This window comes from Sinohyriopsis cumingii, chromosome 12 (assembly GCF_028554795.1).
Source record: "Sinohyriopsis cumingii isolate HCF-2022 chromosome 12, ASM2855479v2, whole genome shotgun sequence".
Lineage (NCBI taxonomy): Eukaryota > Metazoa > Mollusca > Bivalvia > Unionida > Unionidae > Sinohyriopsis > Sinohyriopsis cumingii.
Window position 1 is genome coordinate 25,970,926 of NC_142972.1, and position 14,993 is coordinate 25,985,918.

A 14,993-nucleotide genomic window follows, 5' to 3' on the forward strand; every position below is an offset into this window, starting at 1 on the left:
ACAAAACGCTATAACAAATGGTTGACTTGTTTTCATTTATGTTGGGGATGGCTTTGATAGACCTGAACCTCATATGCTATAGCTGCCCAAGTCTAGGACTTAATGTCGGGTCTGGTGCAATGGCAATATTGATCAACGATCTCAAGCGTATTAAACAACATTTGACGCATTATCTCAGATATATTCCATAATCTTTCACGTGTATCGATGTCGTGGGTATCCAGTAATAACATTCAGTTACAAGGATTCAGTGCCTATTCAGAAGGGCACTTGTCCATCTTTAATGTTTGTGCTTACTATTTGTAATTACAAACGCATGGTGGATTCTGAACAAGCACGTGATAATGATTTTGAAGACTCTAACAGTAATGCGTTGCTGTATGAAAAAAAGGGGGGGGGGGCTTGCTAACATCAATGGTGATATTGTACAGTTTGTCTACAAGTATGTACTCGAAAACAGAGTTAACAGATCCTTGTGTGCGCTAAAATATAATCTACGAGGATTGATTTCATGTACCAATAACAACTCATGGCCAGCTTGCAATCATCGCATACAAATAACCCTGGATTGTTTCCACAACGATGAAGTAATATTCTCTGACTGATCCACCGGGATAAAATTCTACGTCAATTATATCGAACCAGCATTAACTATACTAGCGAAAGCAAACAAACCAGTCTGATAATCAACAAAGACGTACTTGTCTGCGTAACATTTCTTGGTCAAAGAGAGGTCATCAGCGACACCAAGCAAAGGGTGTGATTAGTGCAGTTTCAGGTAAACCTACCAACGTGCAAATAATCGCCATAGGCATAACTCCGAAATAGTTACGCCAGTAAAGAAAAATACTTGGAAGTGCGTACGCATCTTGCACCTTGCACCGATGAATCTGGGCAAGACCAGCCTGTCGAACAAATCATACTCTGCGGTGATGTTATTATGACAGACCGTCAAAGCTACTGACACGAAAACAAAATCGAAGCAGTACAAGTGCAAGATGAAATCACCAGGAAAACCGTTATACTCGCGAAATATAATAGCATGTCGTTTATGCGATTTGTGGACTCGCCGACACGACTACATTTGGCCACTACATTTGGCCTTGATGTTGTTGTAATTGCAACTACGGCAACTATCATAAGTGCACCAGGCGTATTTGTTGTCCGAGCTATGTCGATAACAACTGATGTGATTGGCGGCGCTAGAAAAACATACGGCTGAATAAATAAATATATGTCTGTTCAAAATTCTCTCTGCCGAACAAAGCAGTTTCAGTACGCTAAGCCGTAAACAGTGGCCATCGAAGATAAAGCGATTAATACAACCGAATTCAAGACGCTGCTGACCGTGTGTGTGATTTGGATTTTTAATAACCACTATGCCACCGGAGCGGTTCGCTGCTGACCGAACTGGAAACTTTCCTACATCTGCGCGTACAAATACGCTAGCGCCCTAGATAAAGAAGCACAACACGTAATTGATTTGCATGCGGAAAAAATCGAGTAAATGCCACCCGCGTGTGACCACTTGTGTCCACGACGTCCTGTAGTTCCTGTGAGAGACTATCATGGAGGTTTTTCCGCGGGAGGACACCATGGTTTACCAATCACCAAAAGCGCGTGCAGATCTAGGTTTGCCGCCCACGGGGATTCATACGCGCGGCATCCACATCTACAGCAAGGCGGAAAATAAAGGGGTGAACCATGCTTAGCAAGAACATCTCAAACTGGGAAGTATACCAATATGTGAATAGTAAAAAAAAAAAGTTGTAATAAATTAAAGCAAAGTCAAATTGCCTGAAGATGTTTCTCGAGTAAATACGTCCATTTGCTATTGTGTAAATAAATTATATCCGTAACTGACATCTGTTTAAGATATATATAAAAAATGCCGGCAAATTGTCATTACCTTTGTATTTATTTTCGTCAAAGCTTTCTATTATGTCCTGAATTTGTTCCCTGCGACCAATCAAACCCATGCAATTTTCCATAAGCTGCTTTTCATACTCGTCGATAATTTCAACTAAGTTCCTTCCGTCAGAAACCACATGGAATTCTATGATTTGGAACACGTTACGCAGGATCTCAAAACATTCTTTCTGGGTGTAGCTGTTCTCTAAACGTTCCAGTAACTTACTTGGACTGTCGGGGACAACACCCATTGGGTGAAATTTGTCTTTCATCAGTGTTATAGCCTGTGGAAAGAGATATTTTGTCTTTCATCACTGTTTTAGCCTGTAGAAGAATGCATTTCCTTCATTTATGCTTATTTATACTACAATGCGATCTTTTTGAAACATTTCATTTTGATAAGGAGGAAACTACGAATGCGATCACAAACAGGTGTATATTTACTATTATTATGTACTCATTTTTTTTCCTCTGTTTACTTACATTGTCGGAATTGTGCAGTATTTTTCCATATTGTACAGCTTCATACTAATCGACAAGTGTGTCTTAAAATAGTGTCGTGCTTTGGAACTACTTTGTAAACAAACAATGTACGCTCTGGTAGCAGACGCTTTAGCTTTTCGTTTATTAGATTTCTTTATGGAGGAACTAAACAAACTGTTTCAATTATTTGAAAGTAGAATAATAGAGTTAACGATGTGAAAGAGTTCACTGAGTCACAAAAGAAACTTGCAAGCAAACAAACGAATGAACCTGAAATTCGCAACAAACGTGAGAGATCCAGTATTGAAAAAAAATCATTCTGATCATTTAAACAGTTATTTAGGAGAAATATTCGCAACTTTTCATAAATAAAATTGTTTCGATTATTACCAGTGCTCTCTAAGGTCTATAAAAATGGCATAAAAAATCATAACGAGCCAAGACTATCGCATATCTATCAGAGACGTACAGCCACAAAGCCAATAAGCTGGTGATATGAAGGGCAATAAAATATACTTATATTAGTAGTAAATGGGGGCACCCTAGCGTCAAGGGGAATTAGCATTACAAGACCCCTTGGGCAACTCTAGCGTCAAGGGAAAATTAACATGGAGAAAAATCGTGGGTCAGATTAGCGTCAAGGGAAATTAACATGGAGAAAAATCGTGGGTCACTCTAGCGACAAGGGGAATTTAACATGGAACTATAGTGTGGGTCTGTCTAGCGACAAGGGGAAATTAACATGGGAATAGAGTTTGGGTTTGTCTAGGGACAAGGGGAATTGAATATGGGATTTTTTTTTTAAATTTAAATTTAAATTTAAAAAGGGGTAGGCAATGGAAAGGCTATCTCTTTTCGAGAAATATGGCTGGCCCTGAAAAGGGCCTTTGGGTTTATGTTAATATTAATATTAACATAGATGGCATCTGTCACATCTTCTTCTTCTTCTTAAACTCCTTCTAACTGCCGGTCCATACACAAGTACCCTTTGAGACATCCTTGTCTTTCTATGTAAACTCTCCTCATCCATTGACTAGTATCTGTCCTATCAACAACAGTCCCCTTGGACCTGACATACATGAGCATGTACGTCCTAAACATCATGGAAGACACAAGGGTGGATGACTCAACTGTGGTCCACATCTTGAAGCGACGAGAATAGGTGAATCAATGCAGTGAACTGCGCTTATTTATAGGTACAGGAAGGATTGAAACGGACTGAATTCATTCACCAATCCGAACACGCGTTACAAAATTCAGTCAGCTCGCATCCAATCCGAAGAGAGCAGTCCGTGACGTCACGTGGTCTATATAGATTCGTTAGCGCTTGTGTGCAGTCAATCTATGCGACAGTGATTCAACATGACGGAAACTCAGAAAACGATCCATTGGGGTGCACCAGCAGGGGAGACTGCCCAAGGGAACCCGGACTTACTTTCAGAAGAGGTACATTGGGATTTTGTGGATTTTCTTACCTCGCAAGAATTTGTTCCGGAACCTTCGTTACCTTCTTCATTACCGCAAGTGGAGAATTTTAGACAGAGACAGAAAGAAGAATTGGAGAAATTTATGCAACGACAAAAGGAAGCGGAACAAGCTTTTCTCCTACAGCAACAGCAACAGCAACAAGAAGAGGTAAGAAAAAAACAACAGCAACAACAGCAAGAAGAAGTAGCAGCAAAGAAACAAGAGGGTGAAAATCAAACGGCTACGGTACTGTTGGACATTTTAGCGGAGTTAAGAAGTCTGAAACAAATGTACCAGACTTCTTTATCACGACCGAAGAGAATACGACCTTCCCGAGCTAAACACGCCAACCCTGTGACTAAGCCTATCGTACCACCCTTAGTGATTTCAACCCAATCATCAGAAGTAGGCCGTGGCAAAGGCTTAAGGCAGTTAAAGTTGATTGGTTAAACTCACCCCTACACCAAAATAAAAAGGCCCTTTTCAGGGCCACCCACATTTCTCGAAAAGAAATACAATTTCAATTTGCCAATAACTCAAAAATAAACCCCACCCATTTTACCCTTATAATACGTGTCTGTGTATGAGTGCGTGAGTGTAGCTTCTTATTTTAAAATCAAAACTCAAAGACACTTACCTTATATCATTCATGTATTCTTTTATCCATTTTTTACAATCCAATTCACAGCACAACACTTTAATTAAAAGTTCAATGACTTCTTCTTTCTCCTTGTTTAGTCTCTCTGTTTTTTGAATTTCTTCACCGTTTTTTCCTCATTTTCTTCCCTTCTTCTTTTCTTCTGTTTCTTTGCTTCTTTTAAATAGAATTGTCTTCTTTCTTCCTCTGAAGAATCCCTCTCTTCTTTCGAAGAATCCCTCTCTTCTTCCGAAGAATCCCTCTCTTCTTCTGAAGAATCCTTCTTTTCTTCTGACTCCTCTTGTTTCTTTTTTGGGCAATCTGGAGACCAATGTCCTTTTTCTTTACAATAATAACAGGTATCTTGACTTTTGTCTTTTTTAGCCCCTGTTTTTTTTCTTTTTTGACGGTCTGGACACTCTGAAGACCAATGCCCTTTCTTCTTACAGATATAGCAAGTATCCTGACTCTTATCTCGAAAGGAAGGAGAGTAGTCTGTCGGCTGGTCTGAAGAGAATTTTCTAATGACCCCTCGCAAAGCTCTGACGAAACGTTCGATTTGGCTAGTTTCTTCCATTGTTCTCCTCGGTTTGAGAGTGAAATGAATAGTGAAAGGACAAGACACACCCTTTTTATATACGCTGGTTTGCCATGACTATAAATTAGTCTATGGTGTTTGAACTTGAGTCATTTGACGTTTTGCACTCAAGATGAAACGATCCTATTCATTCAAGAAGAAAGAAGAAGAAGAAAGTAAGAGGCAGAAACGTGATCTATCGCCTCGTACCAGGGCTGAAATCTTGGCACAAATTCATGCCAGTGATTTTGAAGAGGACATGAGTGAACCAGAATCCGAACCCTCTAAACCAAGTTCACCACCCTTAGTCAACCCTGAAAAGTACTATTCCATTCGAGAGACGGAAAAGCGCTCCTCTAGAAAATTTAGAACCACGGCTTACACCTACACGGTGAAGTTTAAAGATTTCAAGGCTGACGTACCCTTGGAGAAAGCAGAAGGGTTTATCACCGAGATGTGGGATTCTTTGCTCACCGCACTCAAGCGACAATGTCAACCCAAAGAAGACGATCGCTTGACACTATCCATAGATCAAGACGGTTTGAAATCCCCTGTTTGGATCGAGTTTAGCAGACCCGCAGAACTAACCCCTTCCAAAATCATGGACAAGATTCAACACGTACAACAATCTAATGACCAGTTTGACATCACCGATGGTAAAGCCACACTGAAAATGGCCCACGTCTCTCTTCCTCAAGGGACAGGACGCAAAAAGATGTTATTGGTGGACAACCTTCGCAACACCAAAACAAGTCTCGTCCGAATTCACAACCCTCAAGACCAGATGTGTTTAGCCCGTGCCATCGTGGTGGGACGAACCTATGCCAACAAGAACGACACGGTAGAATGGAAAAGAACCTGGAAAACTATTCAACAATCCGATCGAGCCAAACAACGAAATGAAGCAGAACTCCTGTTACAACAAGCCGGACTGTCCAAAGACACACCCTGTGGCATTCCTGAGATGCAAAAATTGCAAGATGCCCTAGCTACACGCTACACCTTGAAAGTGCACCCTCAAGAAATGCGTGGAACTCTGTTGTTTCGAGGCCAAGATTTTACGGACGGAAAATACATTCATGTCTATTATCACGATGAACATTTCGATACCATTACCAGTATCACTGGATTCCTGGGATACAGTTATTATTGTGAGAAATGTGATTATGGTTATAACAATCGAGAGCAACACAAGTCTTGTGGATGGAAATGCCCAGGATGTTTGGCCTCTCCACCCTGTCTGAGCGAAGAACCAGTGCATTGTTCAACTTGTCTGCGCACGTTTGTCAGCCCTACCTGTTACCAGCAACATTTGAAAACACAAGGTTCACAGAAGAAATGTGCTTGTCAACTCCTGAGATTGTGCCCTACGTGTGGACAAGGCATACGTACCAATAGTACCAAGGCACACGTATGTCGAGGAAAGAAAAAATGTCACATTTGTCACCACATCGTGGACTTGGAACACGAATGTTACGTGCAAAAATACCAACCCCCACCAGAGGAAGAGGACGGTCACAAGACGAAAGGCAATTTCATCTTTTTCGATTTCGAATGCATGCAAGAGACCGGCATTCACATTCCTAATTTCTGCGTGGCTCATCGAGCGTGCGAGAAGTGCATTCAAGAACCTATCTTCAGTCATTGCCCTCACTGCAGCAAGATTCCTGGAGGACGTGAAAAAATCTTTCGAGGACCAAACACGTTAGCCGATTTTGCCCAATGGGTCTTAGACCCCATCGACAAGACATGGAGCAAAGAGGACATCGAACGTTACGGAGATTGTCATCGTCATGCCACGGTGATGGCTCACAATTTCTCCGGATACGATGGACAGTTTCTTCTCAGATACTATACGGAACAAGGCACCGAACGTCCTAAAGTCACTTTGAACGGAGCCAAAATCATTTTCATGCAAGTGGGACAAGTACTGTTTAAAGATTCGATGAGTTACTTGGCCATGTCTTTGAGTCGAATGCCTAAAACGTTTGGAATGACAGAAATGGCTAAAGGGTACTTTCCACACTTTTTTAATACGGAAGCCAATCAACATGCCGTTCTACCCCATTTACCCGAGGCTCACTATTACGACCCCGACAACATGCGTACCGAACAACGAGAAGCTTTCTACGCTTGGTACCAGGCTCATGCCTCTGACCCCTTCGACTTTCAGGAAGAAATGTTAAAGTATTGTCGTTCCGACGTGGACATTTTACGACGTTGCTGTGGAAAATTTCGAGAACTGTTCATGGAACACGGAGGGGTCGATCCTTTGAAAGAAGCTTGCACCATTGCCAAAGCGTGTTCCTTAGTGTACCGCCAACGATTCATGCCTGAAAACACCGTGGCTGTCATCAGTCCTCAAACGACCCACTATGTCAAGCGTCAATACTCGGTCAAAGCCCTACGTTGGTTACATTACTTGTGCGACAAGGAAGACAAATGGATTCAGCATGCCCGCAACGGAGGAGGCGAAAAGACCATCGGAACGTATTCGGTAGATGGCTGGGACTTAGAAAACCCCAAGATCGTGTACGAGTTTAACGGTTGCTTATTTCACGGATGTCCCATCTGTTACCCTGACCGTGACACTAAAAATCAGATTTTGCAACGAACCATGGAAGACTTGTACCAGGACACTTGTCAGCGACGCCTAAAGTTAGAACAGCAAGGATACCAAGTGGTGGAAATGTGGGAACACGAGTACGATCACCGTTTGAAAACCGATCCCGAGTTTAAACGCCTCGTGGAAAGTTACCAGTTCATGGACCCGCTGAACCCGAGGGATAGTTTGTACGGAAGAAGGACCAATGCCACCTGTTTGCTGTACCAAGCCGACGAAGAGAAAGGAGAAGAAATCAAATACTTGGACGTGTGTTCGCTGTATCCCTACGTATGCAAATATTGTCGCTTTCCTGTAGGGCACCCGCAATTGCAATTGTTCACGGAACACATCGACCTGAAAAACATTCGACAATACGAAGGCTTGATCAAGTGTAAAGTTTTGCCTCCCACGAACCTATACCATCCCGTCTTACCTCACCATTGTCAAGGCAAACTGATGTTTCCCTTGTGCCGTACTTGTGCCGAAACGTACAACCAGGACCAACCTTGCCATCACAGCCAGGAAGAACGTGCCTTGACGGGAACCTGGGTCAGCGTGGAATTGTTAAAGCTCTGGACATGGGATACCAACTGTTAGAAGTGTACGAAATTTGCCACTTTCCCAAGACACAACAGTACCACAAGGGTGACCCTACTCAGAAAGGCATTTTCGCCGACTACGTGGATGCCTTTTTGAAACTGAAACAAGAAGCCAGCGGCTATCCTTCCTGGTGTCACACTCCCGACGACCAAATATAATTCAAAGAGAAATACTACGCACAAGAAGGCATCTCTTTAGACCACATCGAAAAAAAACGAAGGCAGGCGATCGTTTGCCAAAGTGATGTTAAATTGCTTGTGGGGTAAAATGGCACAACGACCGTGTTTACCCAAGACGGAATATTTGACAGAACCTTCCCGCTACTTCCAGAAGATTCACGACAAAACCAAATACATGAAACACGTGGACGTCGTTCGAGAGGATTTGATCTTGGTCAATTACGAAGAAGATCTGGACTTTGTACAAGACGACCCTTTTGGAAACGTCATCATTGCGGCTTACGTGACAGCTCATGCTCGCTTAAAATTGTACGAAGCTTTAGAACTGTTAGAAGAACGCGTCCTGTACTTTGACACGGGCAGTTGCATTTACATCCATCACCCGATTCAACAGCACCCTGACATCGAAGGAGACCGTTTAGGAGCCTGGACAGACGAGCATCCCGACGACAAGATTCTAAGTTTCGTCAGTGGTGGTCCCAAAAATTACGGCTACGAATACCGGGACAAACAAGGAGAAGTGCACACGACGTGCAAAGTGAAAGGACTGACTCTGAATCATCGTACCAGTCGAGTGGTCAACTTTGGGGTATTGAAAGAAGCCTTGCAATCGGGAGAGGATGGAAACTTTAAAGTGACCACTTATCAACCGAACAAGATTGTACGTTTACCCACTCACCACATCGTCAGTCGGCCCCTGGAAAAAATCTATCAAATCGTGTACCAGAAGCGAGTGAGACTTCCCAATCACTTTACGTTGCCGTACGGTCACATCGATATTGGTCAGCATATAAAAAGGGACAACGTCCAAGACCAATAGTTCATTGTTCATTGAAGTAACTTACCATGTCGTTGACGAAGAAGAAACCAGATTGGTTAGGAGTCAAATATTGGACATCACTGAGACCAGGGTTTTGAGGCTTGGACACAAGAGGTGGCCCAGCATGCACGAGAGTTATTCAAGGAAAAAAGTTACTTTTCAACCTGTGTTAGTGACGGTGCCAGAAGAACCCGTCACCCAGGACAGGACTGTCGTGGACAGGCCTGAAAGACCCTTTCGGGAGGACACTTGTGTGACCTTACCCCCTACTATAGAACTGGTTAGAACTTTACCCAAAACATGTGGTTGTTGTACAGACACTTGCTTTTTATTCCACGTTCATGTGCCTTTTATTCTTGTACTTAAGCCTTTGGCTTTTATGTATTTTTGTCTTTCGTATTCATGTTTGAAAAAAACATTCAATAAACGTGTTCTGAAAAAGTATATAAACTCTTGTCTTGTTTGTTTTTTCGTGTCACAAGTGACATTCCTCACACCATGGCTACCTCTACTGTCTCTGCTCCCTCTTCCTCTACTGTCAAAGTCATCGACGAACACTTAGATCGTGCCAGTTGGGAGGCTTTGTATCTTCGCCATCCCTTTAACATGCTCATTGCTGGACCTAGCGGTTCTGGCAAAACTGAATTCGTCAAACGTTTGATCGAACATAAACATCATTTGATCGATCGACCCCCTCAACGGATCGTGTGGTGTTACAAAGAGTGGCAATCGGCGTACAGCCTCTTGCGAGAAAGTCAAGGCGATTCCATCGTGTTTGTGGAAAGCATTCCTAAAGAAGACGACGGCATCGTCTCTGACTCCTGTCAAACCCATTTGGTCATTTTCGACGACATGTTAGGAGAAGACGAAGAAGAAATTAAACTGTGGTTCACGCGCAAAGGGCATCACCGTAATGCCAGTGTCGTTTACATCACCCAAAATTTGTTTCAACAAAGTAAAGCCCATCGCACCATCAGTCTCAATGCGCATTACGTGGTCTTGTTTAAAAGCCCTCGAGATAAATCGCAAGTGCAAGTCTTAGCCAAACAGTTAGGAACGCCTTGGCTGACTCAGGCGTACGACGATACCACTCAAACGCCACACGCCTATTTACTCGTCGATTTGAAACCTACGACTCCTGAGGATTTGCGATTTCGTACCCACTTGTTTCACCACTGGTGCCAAGACGGAGGGCCTGTCCTGTACACGTCTCCGTCCTCGACTTCATTTCACTCCCCATAAAAAAAATCTATAAAAACCTCAGACCCTCTTTCGTCTGTCTCACTCTCAGTGCGAACATGACGTACCTTCAGTCGCATCTTCCCGTCAAATTGATTCGTGCCTTGTATGGCATCAGTCGAGAAAAAAATCCACAAACACGAGCTCGTGTCTTAGAAGCTAGTCTCAAAGAAGTCTTACGATGGTTCACGGTGACGGCACGTCAATTACTCCAAGGAATCATTCAGATTCCTCATCAAACCAAACGCTTTTTTGATCGAAACAAAGTCGCTTTGGTCCAACTGGCCGATCCCCGCATCGACACTCAAACCAAAAAACAAATCATTTTGAAACCTGGAGGGAGCGGTACTCTAGGAGGGGTCATCATTCGCTCACTCTTAAGATGGGATCCTAATGCCCCCAAAGTTATACCCAAGACAAAAGTCCAACGAAGCCCCAAGAAGAAAAAGACCAGGCCCCAAGGAGAACTTCTCCAGTGGCAGGACCCTCCTCTGACCAGACACCACCACCACCCCGGAAAAAGAAAAGAAGCCCCCAGAAAAAGAAAAGTCCACAGAAAACTAGTCGCAAGAGAGGCACTTCGGCCAGGACGCAACCTTACACTCGCAAACCACGACCTGCCACGACGGTGACTGCGTCTCCGGCAGCTTCACGTTTGTCCACTTCTCCGTTAATGACACCCAGAACTGAAGAGTACTTGGAGACGTTGATCACACCAAGAACTTCTCTGTTGATGACCCCCAAAAGAACTTCCCCAGTGGCAGGACCTTCCAATTTAGTGGCAGTGGCTGCTGCTCACAAAGTACCTTCTCCCAAAATCAAAGTTCAAGAAAGATCGGGCATGTTACAAAGTTTCCTGGATTTGTCCAAGCAAGAACTGGCTCGATTTAGTCCGTTACGTACCCCTGCACGACGTGTCATGCCTGTCCTCAAACTAATACGACGTAAAGACAATCAGTGGCGACGCGTTCCAGTATAAAAAAGGCCTGTGACCAAGTCGGGTATCAGTGTTTTTTGGTGCTCCTGAAGGCTCAAAGATGTCACCCTCCAGAAAACCCCAAGGAAAGAAAAGGAAAGGACTGCCACCACGTTTAGCCAAACATGGGGACATGTTATCTGTCGTGTCCAAAGCTTCTCCACCCCTACGAAAAAAACTCATTCAAACAGCCTCCAAAGAGGTCATCGATACCGTGTGCGAATGTTGTTTGAACGTTTTGAAAGGCACGATCCCTTTGTCCAAACACCAGAAACAATGCTTAGGCAAACATCGTCACGTTCTTCGCCAAATGGTTCAAAAGAAAATTCCCATTCGTCAAAAAAAGAAGATGTTAGTGCAACGTGGAGGTATTTTACCTCTCTTGTTAGGCCCCATACTGAAAGGAGTCTTGGGAACCATGTTGGGAGGACTGGTGGGAGCAAGATAAAAAGGCCTCGGAAGTTCCAAGATCTCAGAATCGACCCCTGACAACCCCATGGAAGGACGAAAACTAGCTTTAGTGCCTTACAAACGATGGATGGAATACCATCGGTGGCAAGAACAACACACCCCGCATTTACCTCCCAATCCCCATTTGAGCGAGATGTCCCAGTTACAACACGAATTGCAGTCCTTGATGGATCGCCAAGATTTGTCCGAAACAGAAAAATCGCAATAGTACGGTCAACTCTTACAACGACTGCAACTCTTTCACCAGAAAGCTTTAGACGAAACAGCTCTACCCACTCTGAAAGATTTTAAGACCTTGATGAAAAGTCCAGCACCATCACCAGTACCAGTACCACCAGTACCCGTGACCAAGACAGAAAAAGGAGAAGAAGAGGAAGGGTTTCAAACTCCACCAGAAAAAGTACGCAAGTTAACAACACCACCTACCTCCAGAATTGGATGGATTAAAAAGATGATGGCCACCCCTTCTTCCTCACAAGAGAAAAAGAAAGTGAAGACAGAAGTGAAACAAGAACCGATATCCCCCGCTCAGACATCCTTCTCCTCTTCGACACCTATTGCTGGCCGCACACGCAAAGCATTGCAATCCAAGAAAATACCCCAAGAGAAAAAGAGTTGCATCCTCCAAGAGTGGGTGTCTTATTAACACACCAACCAACACAAAAAAAATGGAAAAAGTCTTAGCCAGCATTTACTACGATCCCTCCCATCCTGCAGGTTACGCAGGAGTTCAAAAATTGTATCGTGCTGCCAAAACTCGACTGAAAAGTCTCCGTTTACCTCAAGTGCAACGATGGTTACAAGAACAAGCTACCTACACTTTACACAAACCCATTCGACGCAAGTTTGCCAGAAGTCGCACCCGAGTGGAAGGCATCGATCATCAATGGCAAGTCGATTTAGCCGATGTCTCTCATTTGGCCAGCTACAATCGTGGCTACAAATATTTGTTTTGTGTCATCGACGTCTTTTGCCTGGGTCGTGCCCTTGACTTCCAAATCGAGCAGCGAGTTAGTGCGAGCCCTGCAACGGGTGTTGTAACAAAGCGGTCGTCACCCTCTTCGATGGCAAACGGACAAAGGTACCGAATTTCTGAACCAAGCTTTCCGAAAAGAATTAAAGAAACGTGACATTCATTTTTTTACCACCGAGAATACCGAAACCAAAGCCAGCATCGTGGAACGTTTTCAACGCACTTTGAAAGAACGCATGTGGAAATATTTTACGCATCACCACACTCTGAAGTATATCGACATCTTACCGCACCTGGTGCAAGCGTACAACCAATCGGACGTGCCCCGCAAGACGTGACTCCCGACAACGAAGTGTTGGTGTTTGAGCGCCTGTTTGGTACGTCCCCGACGAGGGCTGTCCCCAAGAAAAGTGGAGACTTGGCCGTAGGAGATTGGGTGCGCATTGGCAAAACCAAACGCACTTTCGACAAAGGTTACTTACCTAACTGGACGACCGAATTGTTTCGCGTCACTGGACGAGTGCATGGCCGTCATCCTGCCGTCTATAAATTGGAAGACATGAACGGAGAAGTGCTCAAAGGAACGTTTTATTTGCCCGAGTTACAACGTGTGACCAAAAAAGAAGACGACGTGTACGACATCGAAAGCATTCTCGAACGCAGAACCCGTAAAGTGGGCAAACGACGTGTCAAAGAAGTCAAAGTACGTTGGAAAGGATATCCACCCAGTTTTGATTCTTGGATCGACGCTTCGCAAGTCATCGACTATAAAAAGAAGTGACCATCATGCCCTTTCACACAGCAGACGCAGCTACGTCGACCACTCCTCCTTCACCTAGTTCTTCTGTGCAAGATTTACAAAAACAACCCTTGTGGGTGTGGTGTGGAGAACGTGTGCCTAAAACGCAAATCGTCTTTTTCTGCCAAATCTTCGTGGTGTATTGTGTCATCGGGGCAGCCATCGCCAATTTGAGTTTGCAACAAGGAGACAAACAATTGTGGACCATTTTATTGAGCAGTTGCATCGGTTACCTGCTTCCTAATCCCTCCCTGAAATTCACCTCGAACGGGAACCCCGGGAACCTTGTGTCCAGTGCCAGTGCCAGTCACCACTTCAATCACAACCAGAACCCCATTTTAGACGGAGACACGCCTCTGACGTCCAGTAACCCCTCGGACAGCCACAGAACTCTGGAATTATGAGTCACCAAAACCAATTTTACTTAACTTTACCCAGTGACAGTTCCATGGAGGTGTTTCCCAAGAACACGTTGTGCTGTTACACGGCCAAATTACCTCAGGCCATCCAGTTAGATCACGAAGCCCATTGGGAAGTGGCTTTAGTAGAAATGATTCACCCGACCCAAGTCCTCAATGTCCTTCCCAATCAAAATTTTTTTGATGTGGAAGTTCATGACGAGCAAATGCAACAGTGGATGGATAGCAATGTCAAATATGACAAGAAAACCCGTACACAAAAGTACACCATCTATCACTTGTTCATTCCCCCAGGCTATTATTTTAGTGGTCAACATTTGGTCAGCACCATAACCTCCAGGTTTAATGTCGTGTTTCTGAAAGCTTTGGAGCATGTCAACAAAAATGTCACCATGGAGTACCACAAAACAGCTCGTCGCTTCTTGATGAAATTTGAACGGAGTAAAATCCTGTCCATTTTATTTTGTCCTGAATTGTATGACATGTTGGGCGGAGACATGGACATGAGAAAGACCATGATGAAGAAAAACGAATTACCCATCGTTTACGACAACGAGTCTTTTAGCAAGTTATTTCGTGCCCCGGTAGAACTGAACCAAGGACTGAATTTGATGTTCGTGTATTCCGATGTGGTGGAGTACAACGTTGTGGGACACACCTCCGTACCGTTACTGCGTGTCACTCCTTTCAAAGTGGATTCTGCCACGAACACTGACGAGGAAGGTGGAAACACTTACCACGTCCACCGCGAATTTGTCCATCCTCACTATTTGCCGGTCAGTAAGTCGTATTTGGACACGGTCAACATTGCTATAAAAGGAGATCTGGGACAAAATA

The 14,993-nt window shown here is 43.9% G+C and overlaps 1 protein-coding gene across 6 annotated transcripts in view; it reads right to left on the minus strand.

Moving 5' to 3' along the window:
- Nucleotides 1-14,993, minus strand: part of LOC149786126 (uncharacterized) — an 87,964-nt gene that overhangs the window by 60,299 nt on the left and 12,672 nt on the right. For all 6 annotated transcript variants that reach the window (XM_089976458.1, XM_089976459.1, XM_089976457.1 and 3 more), the window contains exon 3: nt 1,910-2,195. In XM_089976458.1, coding sequence (XP_089832584.1) covers nt 1,910-2,195 — 286 coding nt within the window. The remainder of the gene's footprint in view (nt 1-1,909; nt 2,196-14,993) is intronic.